We start from the raw sequence: 23,923 nt of genomic DNA, 5'->3' as shown, positions 1-23,923 counted from the left end.
AAACTGCAGGACACGTTTGTGAAACATCAAAAAGAATATATTAAAGAACAGTCCGACACAAATAGGTGGCTTAGAAAACTTAATGAAACTGAAAAGGATAAATTAAAGGAAATGAAGCGACATAATTCCGTCATGGAAAAAATAGCAATAGATAATTTAGAAACCAAAAAGAAAATTTTAGAACTAGAACTTGAAAATTTAAATAAGCCATAAGTTTTATTGTTAGTTCAAAACATTTCGTTTTAATGAATTTTTATGTTTTTTAATTTGGTCTAATAAAAATGAATTCAACATATACATATATTAAAAAATATCTAACAAACTATCTCTTATTCTACTTGCTTCGTCGGTGGGCATATCATTGTCATCATCGATGGAATATTCATTTTCAGTTGTATCCAGGTATGGCTCATTAAAAGTTTCGTTAGAATTAAAATTCAAACGAATATTATGCAATGCACAGCAGAAATTAACAATACGCGCTGCTTTAAATGGCTCGTAATGTAGACCTCGTTCAATGCAAAGGCAACGAAATACTGATTTTAATAAATTTAAATTTATTGTTTTCTCAACAATTATTCGGCCTTTAGCATGATGCGTATTAAATCTTCTTTTTCTAAGGCATGTGATTGGTTCTCTAAATGGAGTTATAAGCCACGGTTTTTAGAGGGTATCCTTTGTCACCTTTACGTATTTGCATTTTGTGGTCGCACACCTATATACATTCAAAAAAGCGAATATAAACACTTAGTTAAAAGATAATTATAAAAGCCTCACAATCATAACGTTTAGACTTGAGAATCCTTTGCGGTTATAATAGAGATGTTTATCTCTTTTTGGAGCCATTATCTTTATGTGAGTTCCATCAACTGCCATTGTCACACCCGGAATTTTTGATTTGACAAAAAAAAAGGTTTTTGATTCCAATTCTTCGCTGTAAGTCATGTTAATAGAAATCCACCTCGAACATAGCCTGTACTCAAGACAGTTAAGAACTTCTTCCAATATTCCACAGAATGTCGATTGGGCCACATTTATATTGAAGTCCTTTCCAATGCAATGCTGATAGTTGCCTGTGGCAAAGAAACGTAGACATGCAGCAAGCTTTAATTTCGGGGAAAGAGAACCTTGTCTCTTATCATTTCCACATACATTTTCGTATTCCCTTAAAATATATATAAATGCTCTCTTGTTGACGCGAAAATTTTTGATGAAACTGTAAATACGTATACATATAAATGAAGTTATGTATTCCTTTTTTAGCTTTAATACTTACTTAAAATCATCCTTTTCCAATATGTCTTTTGAACTATTTCTTAAATTTCTGCGCTCACGACGAATTTTTACACAATTTTCATTTTCACTATCACTATCACTTAAATTTAACGCGATTGTATCCATTTCAAATATTTATATAAACGAAATAAAAATTCCAGAGAATTTAATTTTTCAAACCTGTCAAACTTACAGTCGACAATGAAGTTTGACATTTTTATTTTGTGGTAAAGCAGTTTATCGACGGAATGAATGATTGCATAAAAAATTTCGATCGAAAATACTTATCGAATCGAAATCGAATTCGCTGCGGATTCAATGATTAGGCCCATTGACTCGGACCACTATCTGGTAGCAACTATTATACGCACAAGCCTCTGTGCAGCAAATATTAGACACACTTCCAGAAACAAACGCTCAGCATTTATTTCTTTCATCTCTTCTTCTAGGACATTGTTGTCCTCCTTAGCATTCCTTTCTCCATTGGCATTAATCCTAAACTTTAAATTAAACAGTAACCAAAAATTATCCTCGCAGTCGTCTACGCCGTTACCGTGAACAGGAATATTTGGGTATCATCTGTACCTGAGATGGTGCCTGTCCAACAGGCTTTCTAAAATGCTCTTCAAAATTTCGGATGAATGATTCCACAATGATATAGGATTGTGGATGTGATGCAGCTTCAAATGTTTTCCGGACACACAGCTTCTGAAACATCACCCAACTTTTGATGCCCACGTCTGAAATCTCGCCAGTCTTTTTTATTACGAATTGGGCACACCTCTGTCCTGACCAACAAAACACTCATGTTTCCTGATTTACTGGTAGCAAATCGCTCTAATGGAGCTGCTGAACTGTACTGCTTCATCTGCCCATGACTCTTGGAACTCGACACTTTAGCTGCGAATGCAATCTCTCATTGATTGACGACAACCAACCCAATAAAATTGATTCTTCAACCACCAACTTAAAATTGTTCCACTGTGCCTTCGCGATTTGACGTTCTGCAGCTATTTCTTCTTTCTTTGGTCGTTTGTTCAACTCTACTAGCCCATGCATTACACGTTTTACAACTGGAACTTCCTGTTAATATTCTTGTAGCTTCTTCGGATTACAATCTTTTTTCCAATGGACTTCTGGCTTCTCTGGGGTCACCTGCGTCGATATATGTGCTTCCTGCTTCTTCAACTGTGTCGAAAGTTGTGATGGTATACACTCTCCATGTGCTTCCAGCTATTTTGACACCTCTGCTATATATGAGTTCACCTCAATCGACGGACTTTCCTCAAGCTCTTTCGACTGTAATGTAATTTCCGGTGGCATACTAGACAACGTCTTCTTCAATTGGCTACGTATTTGGTCCCCATACGCTTCTATCTGGCTGCACAATTGCGACGTCATCTGCGACATTAGGGACAGAGACTGTGTTCCTGTCTAAAGTTTTGACTTTCGTCCACGTTTTCTTCTTCCACTGCCACTCGTAACCGGGCTTTCAATTCGCATTTCAAACCATTTGTTGCTAACCCTCCTGGTTCAAACTCCTTTTTGAGTTGTGATATTCTTTATTTATTGAATTTAGTCATTAACTCCTATGGAATTCTTAATTGCCAATACCACTTCTGACACCAATTGTAACGGATTTCAAAAATCTGTCGTTAACGCAGAAACTCTATCCTGAGTTCGATCGCTGGATTGTCAAATAAAAGTCACACTTTAATGGATATACACAAATCTTTATTTCTAAATCCTTATAATTTAACACTTTATTACTCGATACTCTACTTTATAACTCTAACTAATAACTTACACTTTATTCGACAACTCGCTCCTTGGAATTGTCCTTACTCACCAATTCTCTTATCAGTACTTATAGAAGCTTCTGTACCGCTGTGTCTGAACTTGGTATCCCTGCAAAGCTTGTACACACAGTATGTCAAGAATAAGTTTACACATTCCAATTTCATATTTTTTTCACTTGAAGATTTAATGTGTGAAAGAAAACTATGAATACAGCTCTATTCAGAATAGCACAAAGGGAAAAGGTTCCAAACCGTATTTGTTTTGAAACCACACAAGTTTTTGCACCACAGCCAGACCAGGTAGCTCGCTTTAGACGCTTTAAACATTTAGAGATTTAAAATATTAGAAGATGTAAAAAATTGGAGTCAGCCAAGAACATAAATGATAGGTGAAAAAATCATTTATTCAAATTGTATTTGAAATTTTAGAATTAGTTTAGTAAACACATTTGGGCCTTTACAGTTTGAAGTGGTCGAACTATTGCTATTTATCACCAATTGCGTAAAAACGTTTGAGAGCTATCACAAATGTTTTCTATAACACTCAAAAAAGTGTATAGTGTGTAAAATTTATTAGAAAATGAGAAAAGACTATAAGCAAAGCTAATCAAAAATTACTAGACGTAAAAAGCTTTTAATTATTCATAACGTCACTATTAGCAATCAAAACTTTGCATTTGTAGTTAATTTTGTCGATTTTGGAACTAGTATCAACAACACAAATAATATCAGTCTTGAAATCAAACGGATAATCACTCTTGCCAAGAGGTGCTACTTTGGACTGAGTAGTCAATTGAGAAGGAAAATCCTGTCTCGACGACCTGAACTCAAACTCTACAAGTCGCTCATTATTCTGCTTTATGGAGCAGAATTGTGAGAAAGGTTTTGCGAAACATATAATAAAAAGACAGCGGCTACGTTGGCTAGGTAATGTTGTCCGAATGGACGAAAACACTCCAGCCTTGAAAGTGTTCGATGTACCCGCTTGAGGAAACAGAGGAAGAGGAATGCCTCCACTCCGTTATAGAGATCTGGTGGGGAGCGACCTGGTTTCGCTTGGTATTTCTAATGGCGCCAAATTGCGAGAAAAAGAGAATAATGGCGCGCTCTTACATATATATTCGGCTCTAACCGCGTAAGCGGTGCGTACGTCAATTACATATATGTTGGTTGTACATAAGTATTTATGTATACCTGACGCCCATGAAGCGAAAGCTTTCATCTACATGTATGTATATAGAAAGTCGGCGCTTTTGAAATACAGTGCGCTTAAATCTATATTTTTTAATTGGAATCGAGGTTATATGTATATAGAGATATACTAAATATTATTTATGTTGTAATGGAAATGAAATCCTTAAGGAATATCGCTGTTCTACTTGCATTAACTTGGTGTGTTTTCGGTGCAGTTTCTGCGGGTAAGATTTGTGAATTTGCAAACCTGAGCACTCTCAAAGCCTTTAATGTCTTATCACCAATTTGTGTGTATATGTATGTGAAATTTAAATAAAGTGTAAATATAGAAATAGTTCATACAGTGCATTTGGAAATTGTGGAATACAGTTACCAGGGAATGTTCTCTTTCTTAAATAAATATTAAAATATATAGAGCACAATAGTTTTGTTCATCTAATGCTTCTAATTATCAATATGACTAGACGAAACGAAATCGAGGTATGTATGTAGTAAGGAGGGCCTAGCCTCGAATACTAATAAATGTAGTGTATAGTAATCCCCTCTTAAGTGCCCCTTTTGAGACACTTAAGCGGGCACTGAAACGGGGATCACTGTATATATTAAAGCTGTCTTTAAACAACTGAAAACATTAAATGTAGTACTTTACGTCAAACATCCATAATCATAAGCAGGGATGGCCACTATCGCAATCAAACAAGCATCACAAAATGAGATTGTGTTAGTGCGCTTACTGTGGGACCAAGCGAATCAACGATCAAAAACACTCAGTGTGCTTCAACGGGAAATTGTTCACAGCTGAGATCATCTACATTTATTTACTGCGTGTTTCAACACAGAGTTTTAAATAAACGCACTCTAAAATGGAAATATTCTTGTGGATTTGGAAAGAAAATATTAATGAAAAATTTAATTCATAAAAATAATTATGCTCTTTCTCACCACCTCTGAAGTTGCAATATAGGCGCGTTAACGATGTTTTTGGATGTTCGATTCCCCAGGAGGCATATTGTCACTTAAAACATTATTCACTATTTAACTTAAAAAGCTTTTGCCACAGTACATACAGTACTTATTTGTGGGGAATTCTCGGTGGTAAGATAGCCGCCATCTTGGAAAACCGCAGTGCTGTGAGTACATAATTGTCTCCGACCGATAGCAAATTTTTGGCCGATGCCAATGCCGATTAATCGGCCAGTTGGCAAAGGATCGGCCGATACCGATGCCGAAACTTTCATCAATAACTTTATTTAGTAAATTAGTAAAATAACAAAGAAAAACAGAGACAAATAACATTACAAAATAAGTAAAAAACAGTTCATATGTAAAAATTAAGTTGTTTATTTATTTAATTAATATTCAAAACTAAACAAATTATTATTATAATATATACATATATTGTTTAATATATACATATGTGTTTGCTTATTAATTTATAATATATCCTAAATTTTCAAGTCGATCTGAATAATAGTTTCCAAGATAAAACCTTTGGAAGGTGTGCGCTCCAAATCAGTTATTATTGTTCCTCAAACTTTAAACGCGTTTTTCTCGGAACCATGTTTTCAAAGTCGGTTGTCAAAGTTGTTGTTCTCGAAAACTACTCAACCGATCTTGATGAAATTTTGCATAATGTGTTCGAGATACATTTAGAAATTTTTTAAATGAATAAAAGAAAATGCCGAATACTTTCTGCTTATGCAAAACAACTCATGGAAGCAATTTACTAATGTTTTGTGCTCCAACTGATAAATTGCAAACAATTTTATCAATGTACAATATAATGTTCAAGATAAAAAAGACCGGTTAATGTAAACAAATACATGAAATGTTTACTATTTTATTGTCAAAAACGGGTATTTCAAATACTTAGTTCACTTTGTTGAATACACTTTGATCAAAACCATATAAATTATTCTTTGTAATTTCAAAAAACACGAAAAATATTTGAAAAGCTGCCAAAACCTGCATGACACCCGCGCGAAGTGCCTTTTTATACTCTCGCAACAAAAGTTGCTAAGAGAGTATTAGTTTTGTTCACATAATGGTTGTTTGTAAGTCATAAAACTAAACGAGTTAGATATAAGGTTATATATATCAAAATGATGAGGGCGACGAGACGAGTCAAAATCCGAATGTCTGTCCGTCCGTCGTGCAACGGATAACTTGAGTAAAAATGAGATATCTTGATGAAACTTGGAACACATGTTCCTTGGGACCGTGAGAGGGTTGCTTTCGAAAATGGCGGAAACCGAAAACACATAAAGTGTCGTAACTAAGCCATAAATAAAGTTATAAAAGTAAAATTTGAAAGAAAGGATCGCACTAGAAAGGGGCATATTTGAATGTAATTTGTTTGGGGAAGGGGGCGTGGCCCCGCCCCTAAATCGGTTATTCGTATATATCTCGCAAACCAATAAAGCTATATATATCAAACTTTCTGTAGTCGGTTTCTTTCGTACCCCACCACACACCATGAAATTAGTTGAAATCGGATAATAACCACGCCCACCTCCCATACTAAGGTTAGGTTGAAAATTACTAAAAGTGGGTTGTTATCTCATTAACAAAACACGTCAGAAATACTAAATTTTACAGAAGAAATTGCAGAAGGAAGCTGCACTCAGATTTTTTTACAAAATGGAAAATGGGCGTGACATCGCCCACATATGGGTCAAAAACCTTATCTCAGTAACTACTCGACGGATTCTAATGAAATTCGGTATATAATATTTTATTGACACCCTGATGACAAGTGTGGAAAATGGATGAAATCGGTTCACAACCACGACAACTTCCCATGTAACACAATTTTGCACTCCATCTTATTCCTTCACTTTATAATATATAAATAAGGAACCAATAAAGTTAGCGAAAAAAAACTTTACACAAATACTGTATATGATCTTGTGAAAAATTTGTCGAAATCGGACCATAACTTTTCAAAGCCCCGAATATCGAATATAAAGATTTCAGTGCCCCATGGCAATTTTTCACCGAAAATTTCGGTAAATCTCTCAGGTATCTTAATTTAATTTAGAGGAAATATTTTTCTTCTAATAGTGTAACTTCCCCTAGCTCTCATATACCTAATTATAGGATTTTCAAATTGGGTCAAATTGTGTGTTATCTTAATAAAAATATAACAATAAATTGCGAGAGTATAAAATGTTCGGTTGCACCCGAACTTAGCCTTTCCTTAATTGTTAGTAGTATATTACGCACGAAAACCCGCACCGAATGCCTATCGGTTTCTTTCATTCTGTTGCATTCATGTCCCAATTTCTTTCAAGTGCTAAACACAAAGACGACGACACGACACGACGTAGCGACGGCTGATCACAAATGTCGCTTTGAAGCCAGCGTCTTGAACATTTTGAAGACGGCAGCGACATATCAAACAGGAATTTCATTGTTGCCGTACTAAAATCTTCCTCTTCAATCAAATTCACATATTTAGTTTAAAGTGAAATTATTTGTGCAAAAAATGTAAAAATGGTCGATTTATTTGTTTTATCATCAATGTGCTTTAGATTTCTTACTTGTAGGTTTCTACAATGCTCTGCTAGCAGAGTTTGAGCGAAGTCGGTGCCGAACGATTACAAAATTCAAATACATATGTGTTCGTGCTAATAAATGTAAAAAAAGAATTGTATTTTATAGTTAGAAGAAATTGTATTAAAATGGGTAATATAATAATTTCAAATAACCATTTAGTGATATTTTACAATGAAATAATAGTTTTTATTTCAAATATAAATAAACAGCCCTATTCTGTGCACTTTACAAATTCAACAAATTTCTAATTTGTAAAAAATTGAAATTTATCAAGCATTTCGTATTCTGTGTCTAAAATAAAAAGCTTTTTTCTTTACAAATTGTTAAGAAGTAAAATCTCTTTGTAAAAAGCATAAAAGCAAAGCAAAGATATTTTACATTTGTCGTTATTTTATACAAAGAGGAAAAATATGAACATGTTGATGGCTCGCGTTATTGAACCATTTCTATATTAAGAAGTTTCTGTTTACCTTTTTTGTATAAAAAATTAAGATAATGAGGGTAACTTTGACGATATTGATTTCTATATATTGCATACGATTACAGTTTAGCAAAATTTTGCTAATAAAGCGAATATGTAGCCTCTGCCTTCAGATAATCAATCAACCTCATTTACGCGCGGCACTCCCCGTTTGAGGTTAAAGAGGGTCTGGCCACCAAGTAAAGGCGGTATAACCTTATCATCTATATAGAGTAAATGGGGTTGTAAAACCAAACCAAATACTTTGCATCTGGTCTGGGAAGCTTCAGTCGATATCTCGTCATCAGATAATCGGTCAATCGTAAACCAAACGTATCAACGAAGCCACAATGAAGAAATCTCGATTAAAACAAACACTCATCCAAATAATGATCTTTTGCATGAAATAGGGCCAGATTCGGAGCATGGAATATTTGGCGACTCTCAGAAACCTCACGTCTAGACTAAGAGCAAAGATTATTATTATTGTGAAATTGAAGTTAAATTATTAACTATTTTGCAACAAATATTGAAAATCATGTGAAAACTTGCGGAATAGAATAATTTAAAAAAAATTCAGAAATCAGAAATCAGCTGTTTCTGTTTACATTATTTTGTTTCCCACATGTGTGGGAAAAGCTATGCGTACTGAAGCTTTTTATTTTATCAAAATTGTCACAGAATACCAAAAAATTTCTTACTTGATAAAAATTTGAAACAATTTTCAAATTTTTTGTTATTTTGTCAAGTGCATAGGGCTGAAAATATATAGTTCCGCTCACATCAACCTGCTCAGTCAACTGCCGTTTGCAGACTGATTTTATCGTCGTTTATTTATCGTAGTGTCCCATCGTAGGTGCTCGTTTAGTGCTGAGCACAAAGACGACGACATGACACGACGTAGCGACAGTGGATTACAAATGTCGCTTTGATGTCTTGAACATTTTGAAGACGGCAGCGACATATCAAACAGCAATTTCATTGTTGCTTTCTTTCACATCAATAAAATTTATATATGTATTTAGTTTAAAGTGAAATTATTTGTGCAAAAAATGTAAAAATTGGTATATTTATTTGTTTTAAATAATCGATTGTTATTATTAATGATATATCAAGGCTATTTTACGCTTCTGCTGTCAAAATAACGTCATACTTGTTAGAACTTTGAATACATATTAATGGCAGCTCTACAGCGGCCATTTTCGTCGGCAAAATTATAATCATTTCTAATTTGGCGACAGCCAGAACTTCAACCCTTTTGTCGCGAAGTTGTACTATTGTCTAAAAAGCTGTTCCCATAAGTACGCGTGTATTTTAATATTAGACAGATGTCGCTCGTCGCTTGTCATCGCCTATGTTGTTTCCAATTGTCGATCCCTTTTGTTAGAGTTATTGTGTAATGGTGTCCAGTGAGATGTCCTCATGTTTGTGTAAGTTTTTTTTATAGTAGGGGGAAGCATCGGAATACGGAACTTTAATCCGCTAAACCTAACCTACTCACAACACAAAAACTCTCCCACGGAACCACCTGATTAATTATTACTTTGTGGGAGTGTTAAGACAATTTAAGTCGTCTCTGTCATTTAGGCCTGCCACTTCGATAAAAAAAACTTTCCAGTTATCGGAGAACTGACACATTACCACCCGTGGTTGCTTTCAACTTTTCCCTTAAGTGCCCTGGAGACGATCAAATAATTGCGTCAAACAGTGCATATGTGTTAAGCACTGAATACACTTGCAGACTTGTCTGTACTACATGTCAAGTATGACATACCGTCGCATCGTGTGGAGCCGGGTCTGCATACCAAATTTTAGGTCTGCACACAAGCATGAAGAAAATTGAAATGTTTCAATTTTTCAGTTGGTTGTTGCGACATGTATGTCCGTTTATTGTACGCAATGCAGACAGAACCTCATACTTCGAAAGAATTCAGAGCGATAGGTAGTGCGCACACAATGGCTTTAACAGATAATGAGTTTTGGCGCGATTTTATCGAAGTGTTTAGAAATGAAAAAATATTATGGGAAGTAAAAAATGACAACTACAAAAATAAATTAAAGCGTTTACAAAGCTGGGAAATTCTTTTAACAAAATATAAAGAATTTGATTCGAGGGCTACTATAGATGTTGTGAAAAAACGTATTAATGGCATGAGGAATTGCTATAGTATATATAGCCGAAAAACGTTCATGGGGCGTAATTGCGTCTCTCATGAATGTATCCTCTTTTTTTATTAGGGGTTCCACCATCGACAGGAGTTCTTAATAATTTTCATTATTCATTCGACATATGGTATATATATAAATTCATCCATAAATTCCTCTTTTTGTGAAAATTCCTCTTTTTTGCCAAAATTCCTCATTTATTTAACAAAATAAATTTTTAAAAATCATATCGAGGACAGCCGTTTATTTTGCTAACACTTGTATTGGCTTCACCAGAAAGGAGTTCTACGCGAAAAAACTTCGAACACACCTGGTTTTGGCTCGACCAGGGTAATTTTTTTGAAGCGCGGCCGAAGGCCGCCTGTGCAGAAAGCAGTTCTACGCGAAAAACTTCGAACACCCCCGGTTTTGGCTCGACCAGGGTTATTATTTTAAAGCGCGGCCCAAGGCCGCCAGTGCAGAAAGGAGTTTTACGCGAAAAAAACTTTGGACATCCCTGGAAAGATTTTTTATATACATTTTGGATGCAGAAGAGAGTTCTACGACAAAAAACTATGATATGCTAATAAATAAAACACAGTCATTAAAAAATCTATCATCTATGGTTTCTAACATGTGGCAACGCTCGTTTTCCACATAATTGTAAACACAGAAACCTTTTCAGCTATTAGTGTGCTAAGTGATTTTTAAAATAAGTAATTTTTGCCTAAAAAATCTTAAATAAATCTATATTTTGAATTAAATTGAATGTTAATAGTGTAATTTTCAATATGTGAAGTGAAAAATGTGAAAAAATAGTGTTATAGTGTGTGAAATTCCATGTGTTACTTATAGAAAAAATTGGACTTTTAAACATGAATATTTTAAAAACTATAAGTCCAATAAAACCCCGACCGCCAAAGTAATCAGAATCGTGCTGGCCTGCGCTAAAATGTCCTCTTAATCGTGCGAAATAGTGCTGAACCATTCTCTTTGGTGGTTTTTTACTTAAATCTGCACAAAAATAATTATTTTATTTCTTTGTTTCGAGCTGCGTCTATAACTTACCTTTTATTTAATAAATAAAAATGTATTTAAAAGTAAAAACAACAAACATATATGTTTGTATTGACATTTTTGTCAAAAATGTGTCCTTTTCTCGTTTTTACCATTGTGAATAGTTTACACATGTAAAACAAAAACAAGTATCCGCATATTCTCCTGTACGAAATCAAATATGTATATAACTTTGTTGTTGAAGATTGCGAGCCGAGAAGTGACCAATCGATTACAGCTATAATTATGTTGGCTAAGTCTTCCATACAAACTAAGCAATAGCTCAATTTGCTGGTCAAATAAAACACGCCTAACATCACATGAATATAATATTGCCTACTGATTGGTAAGCATGTTCAAGGGTGAAGTAATTCCTACTACTGTAGCTAAACCAATTTTATCTTCATTCTTTGGGAAAGCATTTATTGTTGAATACAGTAATCTCCATCGATTGCCCAAAATTCCGAATGTGTTTTATATGCACCCGGGCTTTAGATAACGCTAATTTACATTTGTCTTTATATTCTACTAACTGGCGGCGGGGATATCGCCGATGTAATAACTGCCATTCAATAATTTGCTTCCACCGTCACTTTGTCTTCCTAGATTCCCGACGTCTACATATTTGAGTACGTTATTAATGGAAATCTAAATGGACTTTTTAAAAATAGAATCGAAGACGCGAGTACATGTTCATTCTCATAGCGCAACGAATACTTCTCAACTAATAGTAGCCATACACGATAACAGATCGAACACACATGTGTATCGTGTATGGCCACTTCAAAGGGAAAATTCACAGGGGTCTATCGAATATTTACATTCCTAAATTTGAATGATTTTAAATGTATTTTTAAGTGAAATGTATTCATAGTAAAATAATAATAAAAGCTATTCTGTGTTGTATTCTTTTTAAATAAATGCGTTTCTTTACCTTGTTTTTTTTTTTGATATTTTGCATACGTCTTTATTGTGTTTAGTTAATCTTTTAGTTTTTCTCCCCCTTAGATTTTTTTGTCCAGTGTATTTGTGGTTGTCTTAAAGGCCTTCTGTTGCAAATTCTCGGGCGATTCTCTTTTGCAGTCGCCCATTGCGTTTACATGAGGAATTTGTGTTCGACAACTATGTTCGTGTTTTTCTCCCATTCTCTTTAATATAATTTTCTCAACTTCTTGTAAGCATCGTTTCCACATAAAAAAATATATATCATTAACTAATTTTTATCTTCTTCTTCTTGACTGGCGTAGAAATCGCTTAAGCGGTTATAGCCGAGTCCACAACAGCGCGCCAACAGGGTGCAAATCAGTGATATGTTGAAGAACCTCGCTTTGATGCGGATTGTGGCTAGACGTTCATCCACCGGAGTGAATGCCAGGATTGGACGACCGAGTCTCTCTCCCACCACGAATCCCACCCCGACTTTGCGCTCCTCCATCGCATTTCTTGGATTGCGGTGATGTCAGCCTTTACTCTTACGAGGATATCAACCAGCTGGGCAGAGGCACCTTTCCAATTAAGGGTCCGGACATTCCATGTGCAAGCCCTTAAATCATAGTCCTTTATACGTTTGCAGTGGTCGTCATAAAAAGGGGGGTGTCTCATCCGAGGCTGTTGCTTCTTATTCATTGGTTATTCGTTTTTATGTGGTGGGTCCCAAACCCTACGCACAACCGAATAAGCGGTATTCGCCTTCTCACTTTAGCTCGCTTCCAGACGAATGTCTGTTGGCTACCCAGAGGATACTTGGTCTAAGGCCGGAAGTCGTTAGCTGCTTGAGCCACATGCAAAAGAATCGTTCCTGGCCACTCCCAAGTGAATGGCAGTCAGAAACTTTTCTCACTTACGTGAACTTCTAGATATGGCTCCATCCTCCAATTAATTATCGTTATTCTCTATTTATTATGCATATTTCTATATGAACTTCCAAACTACATAGAAAAAAATAAATTATAAAATTAAAATTTTCAAATATAATTTATACATTAATTTTAAAATGTTCGCAAATGCAACACTGCTACATAACAGCGAGCTGTTACGAATAAAAACACAAAGAGTGTTGCCGAACACCGCAGGCTCGGCGCGATTGTCCTCTCTTCGCCGCCCCCTCTCCTATTAAGTAATAATTGCCGCCACAGAAGTTCATCCGTGTGAAAGAGCTCAAAGTGTATTGGTCTCGTCGGCTTTTGTCGGCTATACGTACGCTACACAGATTTGTTGTCGGCTCTGCTTGATGAAAATCTAAAATTTTTAATATTTTAATTCGCCGACCGCAAATTTGATCGTCTCCATTAAAGTGCTGACCACAAAGACGACGACACAACACGACGTAGAGACGGCTGATCACAAATGACGCTCTGAAGCCAGCGTCTTGAACATTTTGAAGACGGCAGCGACATATCAAACAGCAATTTCATTGTTGCCGTACTAAAATATTTCAATTCAATAAAATTTACATATTTAGTTTAAAATGAAATTATTTGTGCAAAAAGTGTAGAAACTGACGATTTATTTGTTTTAAATAATCGATTGTTATTATAAATGATATATCAAAGGTATTTTACGTTTCTGCTGGCAAAATAACGTCAAATTTGTTATAACTTTTAATAATTGTACATTTCACATATTAGTGGCAACTCTACAGCTGCCCATTGTCGTCGCCAAAATTAGAAACATTTTTAATTTAGCGACAACTACAAGCCAGTTGTCGCGTAGTCGTGCTGTTGTCAAAAAATCTGTGCCCATAAAAGTCCAGACCCAATGCTGGCTGGCTTTACTTGCTTTGCTGTGAGAACTGTCAAAACTGAATAGAACTATACTAGAGCATATGAAAAGAGGCCAAATGGAGCTTTGCTTCAAGCACTTGAAGTTACGAATAGATCTATGCTCTATTTGCCAGCGCTTCTGGCGCTTTTGACATTTGATATTGTAACTAGGGTTGCCAGTTTGGGTGAAATGTACCAGTTTCTGTAATTTTTTTGTTGCTACATTGGCACACAAAAATTTATCACATAAATTACTGGCGTTTGCCAGTACAAATAGTTAAAACGTAGAATATTTAAAATAGTTGATGTAAGTATGTAGAAATTTACAAAGAGTTTATAATAATATAACATTTAACATGAAACTATTGGCAAGTTTTGTTTGATTTTTTGATGTACAAATTATTAGGTGTGTGGCAATAGTGATTGTGACATTATTTTCAAAGCGTTCAAAGCGCTCAATTGGTAATACGAGTACAAGCATTCAAAGTACGCAAAGTAAACGAAAGCAAGTAAAGCCAGCCAGTTTTGGGTCTGGACCTTAAGAACGCGTGTATTTTAATATTTGACAGATGTCGCTCGTCGCTTGTCGTCTTCTACGTGTTCAGCACATCATGCTTGAAGAAAAAAAGTTCATTTGCCTTCTGACGTTCAACATGGCCGGATGCGCTGACGAAATTAATTGCATATTACGGTATATTGGACGTAGTAGTAGTAGTAATCGGGATGAGAAGAGGAAGCAATGGAATTTATTTTAAGGAATTTGTTTTAAAAAGTAATATTTTTTAAATAAAATTCCAGAAGATGCCAATAAAAGCATATCATCGCCCGATGTTTACATGACAACCGAACTCATTCAGAGTAAATATAAAATAAAAAAATTAATTTTAAAATGTATTGCGGGCAAAACACGAGTGAACATTACTCACACATATGCAATGCTTGACGTGATTATTTGATCGTATACAAGGTCCTTTAAGTTAATATAAATATTAAAGTTAGCTGCAGAAATTTGCAGATATATGCATATACTAACTCCATCCTTTTGTCTTCAAGGTCAAATTTGCCTTGTAAAGTGCTATAACTAAGCCATAAATAAAGTTATATAAACAAAATTTGGTAAAAAGGATCACATTAGGGAGATGTATATTATGATATTTTTTTTTTGGGAAAGTGGGCGTGGCTTTATGTTTTTTGTGAACATCTCATAAACTGCTAAAGCTGTATCAACCAAATTTTCTGTCATTTTCTTTAGGCACTTCATTATACAGCATGAACTTGGAGGAAATCGGATTATAACCACGCCCATCTCCAATACCAATTTTATGTTAAAAACTACTAAAAGTGCTTTAATTTAGTAAGGAAAAACACCACAAATCCTAAATTTTATTGTAAAGGTGGTACAGAATAGCTATGTATGTTAAACTTGGTATAAAAAATGGACAATAAGCGTGGCTCCGCCCACTTATGGGTTCAAAATCATATCTCAGGAACTACTCGAGCAATTCTAACAAAATTCGGTACATAACACATTCAGGGTGCTAAGGACTATGTGTTTTAAATTAATTGTTTTGAAAAAAGTACTTTTTGTCCAATTATTGTAACTTTTTTCTATTCTTGAAGGTTGATTGATATAATTCTGGTACAGTCTCATAATTGAAGCAATGGCAATTAAAAGAGAAACAGATCAATGTCAGAATTGAATCAATGAGTGAATGAGAGCAGGTCAAATGCCAACTAAACTTAGAATTCAAAGGTCAACAGACTTCCTAGTTATGCGCTCCGTAATAATATATGTTCATGTAAAACATACTTAACAGATTATTTATGTGTTAGTACTCATGAATGGCAATGCTATGCCAAGTATGCATAATTGGGCCCTTTGAAGTGGTTCAATTATTGCCCTATAATCACAAATTGGATGAAAGCAGAGATAGACCTCCATTCCGTTGCAAAGATCAGGCATAAGTCATGCCTACGCATTTTATTTTACGACAATCTTGCAAATATGCAAGACCAATTTCATTGATATTCATGGCATGTTTACAATTAATTCACAATCAGCTGATATTGCCACAATATTGCCAAAGAGCGCTTATTTAACTTATATTGCCATATTTCCAACGGGCCATTTATGTATAATGGCGACGTTAAATTAGTACCACTAATGTCCTTCTGGCCGGAAATATATCGCAAGTGTATGCTTCAGCATGATGCTTTCAAGGCGCGTTGTCGATACTACTACGGGAATTTTCTGACTTCATGACGTGACTTTAAAGTTTCCATTATGATACATTTATAAAGAATTAGTTCGGGAGTAGCTGCCAACATATAATTCGAATGGGTGAATATAGTAAGATGACCTCTTCACTTCCTGGAAATTGTGTTAAAACATTTAATGAGCGATATCTATTAGGGAATTACAAATAAATAACAAAGGTTACAATGTCAATTTGATATTTATGAAATGATTATTTAAATATATATACATACGTTTGTGTGTTCATAAATGTGTCAACCACGAAGCGAGTGCATTCGTGTACGTATGTATGCTCCTTACATACCCAGCGTATTTGTATGATTCCATCAGTGTGGATTTAAAGCCCGTTGATAATCGACGCTTGTGAAATACAGTGCTCTCATTATCTGATTTTTTTTTATTGGAATCGAAGTTACATACATATAGAGATATACTTAATAGTGGGTTGAAACGAAAATGAACTCCATAAGGAATATCGCTGTTCTACTTGCATTAACTTGCAGTGTTTTCAATGTAGTTTCTGCGGGTAAGGTTTGTGAATTTGCGAACCGTGAAACTGTGAGCAATCTTAAAGCCATTAATGTCTTATCATCAATTTGTGTATATAAGTGAAATTTAAATAAAATGTAAATATGTATCTAATATAATGTGTTCATAGATTTCATTTGGAAATAGTGCAATGCCGTTACAAGAGAATTTTATCTTTCTTAAATAAATTTTAAAATATATAGCGCACCTAACGGTTCTAATGATCAATATGACGAGACAGAGAATTCAATCAAAGTGCTCTTAAAAAGTTAGTATTGGAGTTCAAGGCCTCGAATGCTAAGAAATTTGGTGTAAACATCTTACAAAGTAAGAATACCCAATGAGAACTATGTAACCTGAATTTGAGAAGTCAGAATTTTTTTAATGTTTTCATTAAACAATGATTTTTATGCTTATTTATTTATTGGTGTTATTTCATTATTATAAGAAATCTATTAAATCATAAAGGCCTAAATTGATATCTTTAAACAATTGAAAACATTAATTGTAATACATGATACCAAACAACATTTCCAATTAGATTGTTATTCGAAATCTTGCGATCCTTTCTTCCAAATTTTACTTTCATAGCTTTATTTATGGCTTAGTTATAAATCTTTATATCTGTGGCAATACATTATAACATCTTAAGCCAAGTTAAGTCAAAATCGAGTTAATTCACATATTTTGGCTCATCTTCTTACACATTTTAATCCAATCCGTTTTCAAATTCTTCGTTTTTATTATCGTTCTAATTTTTATCGTTTAAGTTATCACGGTTTATTTTTTAAGTTCCATACCTTTTGAGCATATTTCACAAGTCTTAATATTTCAAATAAACCTAAGTTTTTTGTTGTGTCGGTTATTAATATATTTTTTTATAAAATTTGAAGTCAACATAAACTGAATATTTACTGGACAATATTCAGCAAATTGAATATAATCACAATCATCTTATGTTTACTTAAGCCATTATGTTGAAAACAGTTTTTCAAATTTCCATAACTTAAATGGACATAAGTGCTTATAATAAAATTGAAATCATAAAGTATATGAAATGTGTCGTTTTACATAACATGTCGTTTTACGATAGTGGTGTTTTAAATCAACATTAGTTTGTTTTTGTGTGTGCTTATTTCATCTATTTTTCTACTTAAGCTGTCCGGTAGCTGTACAACAGTGAGGTTGTTTAGAATATTTCCTTTTTAAAATGGAAATCAAGCATTTACTGAAACTATTACACATTAGCAATAAGAGTAATGTTGATTTTTCTAGAGATGATTCGGTTGTTGCACTGCACAGATTCGGAAAGTGAGGTAGGAAGTACTAAACTCATTTATTGGCTAATAATAAAAAAACAAGTAAGGAAGGAGGCTAAGTGCGGGTGCAACCGAATATTTTATACTCTCGTATTTTATTGAAGAAATTTTATTAATATAACATACAAATTTTCCCATAAATTCTGCATAAAGTTTAATAGAAAAACGAAAAACGTCATATATATATATAGTATATGAGGGCTGATGTAATTTCTGAACCGATTTCATTCATTTTCACCAGCAAGGTACGCTATATCCAAGACTATACGCTCACTTAATTTTGCTAAGATATCTCACATATTAACCAATACATATATGCGGAATAAAGCCCACCATATTTTTGAAAAACCTATAATTAGGTATAAAGGAGGTAGGGGAAGTTATAACCCGATTTTAATATTTTTTCGGTGAAAAATTACCTTAGCCACTGAGTTCTTCAGGTTCAATATCCGGTGCCTTGAAAAATGTTAGTCCGATTTCGACAATTTTTACACAAGCAAGGCCACAGATCATATACAGTATTTGTGCAAAGTTTTTTTCCACTATCTTCATTGGTTACATACATATGTATATACATTATAGAGTGAAGGAATGAGATGGAATTCAATTTCATTGAAATCTGTCGAGTAGTTCCTGTAGGTATGGTTTTTGACCCATAAGTGGGCAATGCCGCGCCCATTTTCCATTTTGTAATAAAATCTGAGTGCAGCTAGTTTCTGCTATTTCTTCTGTAAAATTTTGTGTTTCTGACGTTTTTCGTTAGTGAGTTAACGCACTTTTAGTAATTTTCAACCTATCCTTTGTATGGGAGGTGGGCGTGGTTATTATCAGATTTCATTTTTGGACTTAATAAAAAAATGGTTTATATAGCGTTTATGGTTTGCGAGTTATATACAAATAACCGATTTGTGGGCGGGGCCACGCCCGCTTCCCCAAAAAAATTACACCCAAGTATGTCCCTTCATTGTATGAAGGGCGTGGCAGTGGCCCGATTTTGCCTATCTTCGAAAACAACCTTCCTATGGTGCCAAGTTTCATCAAGATATCTTATTTATTACTCAAGTTACAGCTGGCACTTACGGACGAACGGGCGGACAGACGGACATTCGGATTTTGACTCGCCTAGTCGCCCTGATCACTTTGGTGTATATACTCCTATATCTAACTCGTTAAGTTACAAACAACCGTTATGTGAACAAAACTATAATACTCTCTTAGCAACTTTGTTGCGAGAGTTTAATAATGGTTAGAAAAATTAAAAAAACCTTCTGGAAAACTATACTTCAAAGGCAGGAAACCCCGTATCTGCACGTGCTGTAGTGATGAGCGATGTTTCACTACCGGTGATTTCTTCACTGTGATTAAAAAATCGCATATAGCAACTCAGTTTTTGTAAATAGCAGTGATTTACATTCGCAATTGCAGCTCAGTAATTTGAGTTCGATCACAGTAGAGAAGTTCCGTGCTTGTTTCATATAGCAGTTCAGTGATTATAATTCGATCACTGTAGCAATATCAGTTCGAAAAGTAGCAATCAATGTTCAGTAGCAATAGCAGTTCGAAAGTAGCAATCACTGTTCAGTAGCAATATCAGTTTGAAAGTAGCAATCACTGTTCAGTGATCACAGTAGCAATTTTAGTTGCGATTTCGATAGACATTCGGATTTGAACTCCACTTTTCACCCTGATCACTTTGGTGTATATATAACCCTATATATAACTCGTTTAGTTTTGGGTGTTACAAACAACCGTTATGTGAACAAAACTATAATACTCTCTTTAGCAACATTTGTTGCGAGAGTATAAAAATAAAAACACGAAATGGATGATTTAATTTTTGCCAATATATATTTACATGACAATTAATTGATTGGTTACAATTGTTGAGTTACGACTGCTAAATTATAACTAAAGTATTATATTAAACCTAGCCCTATATAAATGTGCTGATTTACGTATTGGCAGAGAACGTTAAATATAGAGAAGGTCCAATTGCGGACCAGCGTGTGAATTGTCAAAATCTAACAAAACACGATGAGCGTGTTTCACCTCAGCCAGCTCGGAAGGAGAAATTTTAACAGCGTCACGTTAACATTGCTGAGCATTAAATGAAAAATATGCTCAGAGATTTACATTTCTATTATATCGGGATGTTAGCCCGTTTGCTTATATATTGATACATTTATATGCAATCATATGTGCTAATATGATATTTATTTATGACTGCATGCAAAATTTATTCAATTCAAATAAATTATGCGATTTCAGAGGCATATTTGTCGGCATGTTTAAACGGACCTACATATGAATGTTATGTTTTAAAATAATATACCTACTTTCATAAAAAATGTTTTTATTTTTATATTAAATGCATTTCTTACAATACTAAAATTAACTACATATTTCATTATATGAGACTTGTATATACATACATGTGTATACCTAGATATATACATATATATATATATACAAAAGCGCTTGATACATACATATGTAGATGCATATGTATGGACATCTTCCAAAATTCGTATTGTCTCGTTATCAGTTATCAGTGAAGGTCATATGCACACATTGTCACATATGCATATACATAAATATGTTTGTATGTCATTGACGAACAAGTAATGCATACACAAACTTACATTCGCATATGCGTACACGTAAGTTTGTCACCATCACAAAAAATCAAAAGTATTTTCTACAAAAACAACAAGCGCCTCAAACGCATAAGCAGCATCACAAGTCAATATGGCAGCCAATCAACGAAGCCAAATTTTGTAGTACATACAACAAAACCATTTTCATTCATGAACGCAAGCGCACATTCACTTGGCAAAGTTGCTTCATTCATAAAAACAACGCCATACACACCTCCCTGCGCATGCCATGTCTACAAACGGCTTTTCGCGACGATGACAAAAATCATAAATTGAAGATTTTTCTAATGTTCCCTCCAGAGGGAAAATTTACAACATCGCAAAAACCTAGGTACAAAAATGGCAACATAGCCTTTTAAAATATTTTTCAGCAAAAATTCTGATTTGAGGCTCGCAAAAATTTATGTCGATATGTTTGCATGCTCATACATATTCATACATATTTACGACAAGCCGATTTTCTACCAACAACGCAATGTTGCGTCGTTTTGACGTCGCGCAGGCGGCCATCAAACCTTCGACACATCGAGCTTTACAGAGGCGTTTCAAGTGTTCCCTAATTATAAATGCGCTAATTATGTATTGTATAGTACTGACCTACAATTAGCAAATACAAATAATTAAATGTATTTAAATATTCTACCAATATATTATGCCATATTTCAATGTACTACGACTGATTTCTGTAAGAATCAAGACATAAAAATTTAAACGATTACATGAGTTGGGGACCTGGACCCCTTCCCTTCGAACGTGCGACACTGCTTTGACTTGAGAACAAAAAATCACAATTTGCGGCCATTCGTTGCCCGTGGCAACGAAGATTTTACAACAAACCATGAGGCACATATTTACGCACATATGCATGTAAACAAATTTACAAACATTATGCGTATGATTCTTTTGATTTTGTTTACAATTTCAAATTATGCGCGAAAGTTTATTCTTTTGGTATATTATAGAAAATTTTAATAACCAAAGAAAATAAATATACATATGTACATATATAGTATATAATTACATTGTATTTTAGCATATGAATAAAATAATTAATTTATTAGATACTTCAAAGCATTTTAAATAATAATTCATGCATTTTTGCATATGTACGTATATATTTTGATATCAAATATAAACGAAATCATATACAGAGTCGTTTGCGCATTGTATATTGGCGAAACTGTAAGCGTACAGTAATTAACATTGAAATTAACATAACACTGAAACCGCTCAATTCTGCTATTTTCGAGCGCGCCGATGTTAAACCTGTGGTGAAACACGCCAATAATTTTCTGTGGTGAAACACGCTCATCTTGGCGAGTACCCCTGCGAAAAGAGGACCACTTTGACAATCGGCACACCATGAACCTTCTCTATATTTAACGTTCTCTGGTATTGGTCAATTCGGTGCACGTGTTGCTTGATTCGCTGGCTTATTTCCGTGCTAGTTATTAGGCTGAGCTTGCATTTTGATTGTTGCGAAATATTAATTGCAGAGCTTGCATTTCTTTAATTGTGTCATTCTTTTAGGTCGTTACAAATTATTAATTGCAGAGCTTGTTTTTATACTCTCGCAACAAAGTTGCTACGAGAGTATTATAGTTTTGTCCACATAACGGTTGGTTGTAAGTCCTAAAGCTAAATGAGTTAGATATAGGGTTATATATATCAAAATGATCAGGGTGACGAGAAAAGTTCAAATCCGGATGTCTGTCTGTCCGTCCGTCCGTGCAATCTGTAACTTGAGTAAAAATTGAGATATCTTAATGAAACTTGGAACACGTATTCCTTGGCACCATAAGAAGGTTAAGTTCGATTTGGTATGAAGGATCGCACTATGTAGAGGCATATTTGGATGTAATTTTTTTGGGGAAGTGGACGTGGCCCCGCCCCCAAATAGGTTTTTTGTATATATCTCGCAAACCAATAGAGCTATATAAACCAAACTTTCTGCAGTCGTTTTTTTTTTAGCCACTTCCTTATACAGTCCAAAAATGACAAAAATCGGATAATAAACACACCCCCCTCACATACAAAGGTTAGGCTGAAAATTACTAAAAGTGGGTTAGCTCACTAACCAAAAACGTCAGAAACACTAAATTTCACATAGGAAATGGCAGATAGAAGCTACACTCAGATTTTTTTACAAAATGTAAAATGGGCGTGGCGTCGCCCACTTATGGGTCAAAAACCATATCTCAGGAACTACTCGACCGATTTCAATGAAACTTGGTTTGAAATAGTTTCCTTATATCCCAATGATATGTTGTGAAATAGGCCAAATCGCTTCACAACCACGCCTACTTCCTATATACCAGAACTTTGAAGACGATCTGAATCGTTAACTTTTCAATGTATAAAGTAAGCACTAGTGAAGATCTCGATGCAGAACTTTGCACAAATACTACGTTAATATATTAATATTATATATAAAGTTAAATAAATAAATTGCGAGAGTATAAAATGTCCGGTTACACCCCAACTTAGCCCTTTCTTACTTGTTTTTTAATATTTTCGTTCTTTAACTCTTCCCCCTCGAATTTATGCTTGTCCTCAAGCGATTTCTAGAAATTTGGAATGTTATTGAATTGGGGTAGGTTACTTTGTATTTCAATTGTTGATTCATTGCAGTTTGGTGGTGCGGTGATTGCTGAACCGTTAGTTGTTGATTAGCACTATCATCTAATGCATATTTGTATTAGATAGGTACCCTCTAAAATGCAAATCTGTGTCATTTCAAGTTATGTCGTCCATTTCTTTCACATCTCCTACGTGGTCAGAATGGCTAAATCTACACATCGCTTTTTCTTCTTTAACTAACTTAGGAATACAATTTGAATTACTTATATTAACAATATTGTTTTTATCAAACATTTTTATACTCTCGCAACCTGTTGCACAGAGTATCATAGT

General features: G+C 34.5%; 1 protein-coding gene across 3 annotated transcripts in view; it reads left to right on the top strand.

Annotated features, from left to right (window-relative positions):
- Positions 1-16,820: 16,820 nt before the first annotated feature.
- Positions 16,821-23,923, top strand: part of LOC105219978 (serine protease easter-like) — a 40,147-nt gene continuing 33,044 nt past the window's right edge. Inside the window, exon 1 of one of the 3 annotated variants that reach the window (XM_054227157.1) lies at positions 16,821-17,032. In XM_054227157.1, coding sequence (XP_054083132.1) covers positions 16,963-17,032 — 70 coding nt within the window. In that variant the 5' untranslated portion in view covers positions 16,821-16,962. Of the gene's footprint in view, positions 17,033-17,147; positions 17,303-23,923 lie in introns of those variants that run through there. The other 2 variants (XM_054227155.1, XM_054227156.1) reach the window with 2 other exon arrangements.

The sequence above is a fragment of the Zeugodacus cucurbitae genome, chromosome 3 (assembly GCF_028554725.1).
Source record: "Zeugodacus cucurbitae isolate PBARC_wt_2022May chromosome 3, idZeuCucr1.2, whole genome shotgun sequence".
NCBI classification, from domain to species: Eukaryota; Metazoa; Arthropoda; class Insecta; order Diptera; family Tephritidae; genus Zeugodacus; species Zeugodacus cucurbitae.
The sequence above is the reverse complement of the archived record's forward strand: the minus strand, read 5'-3'. Positions and strand labels throughout refer to the sequence as shown.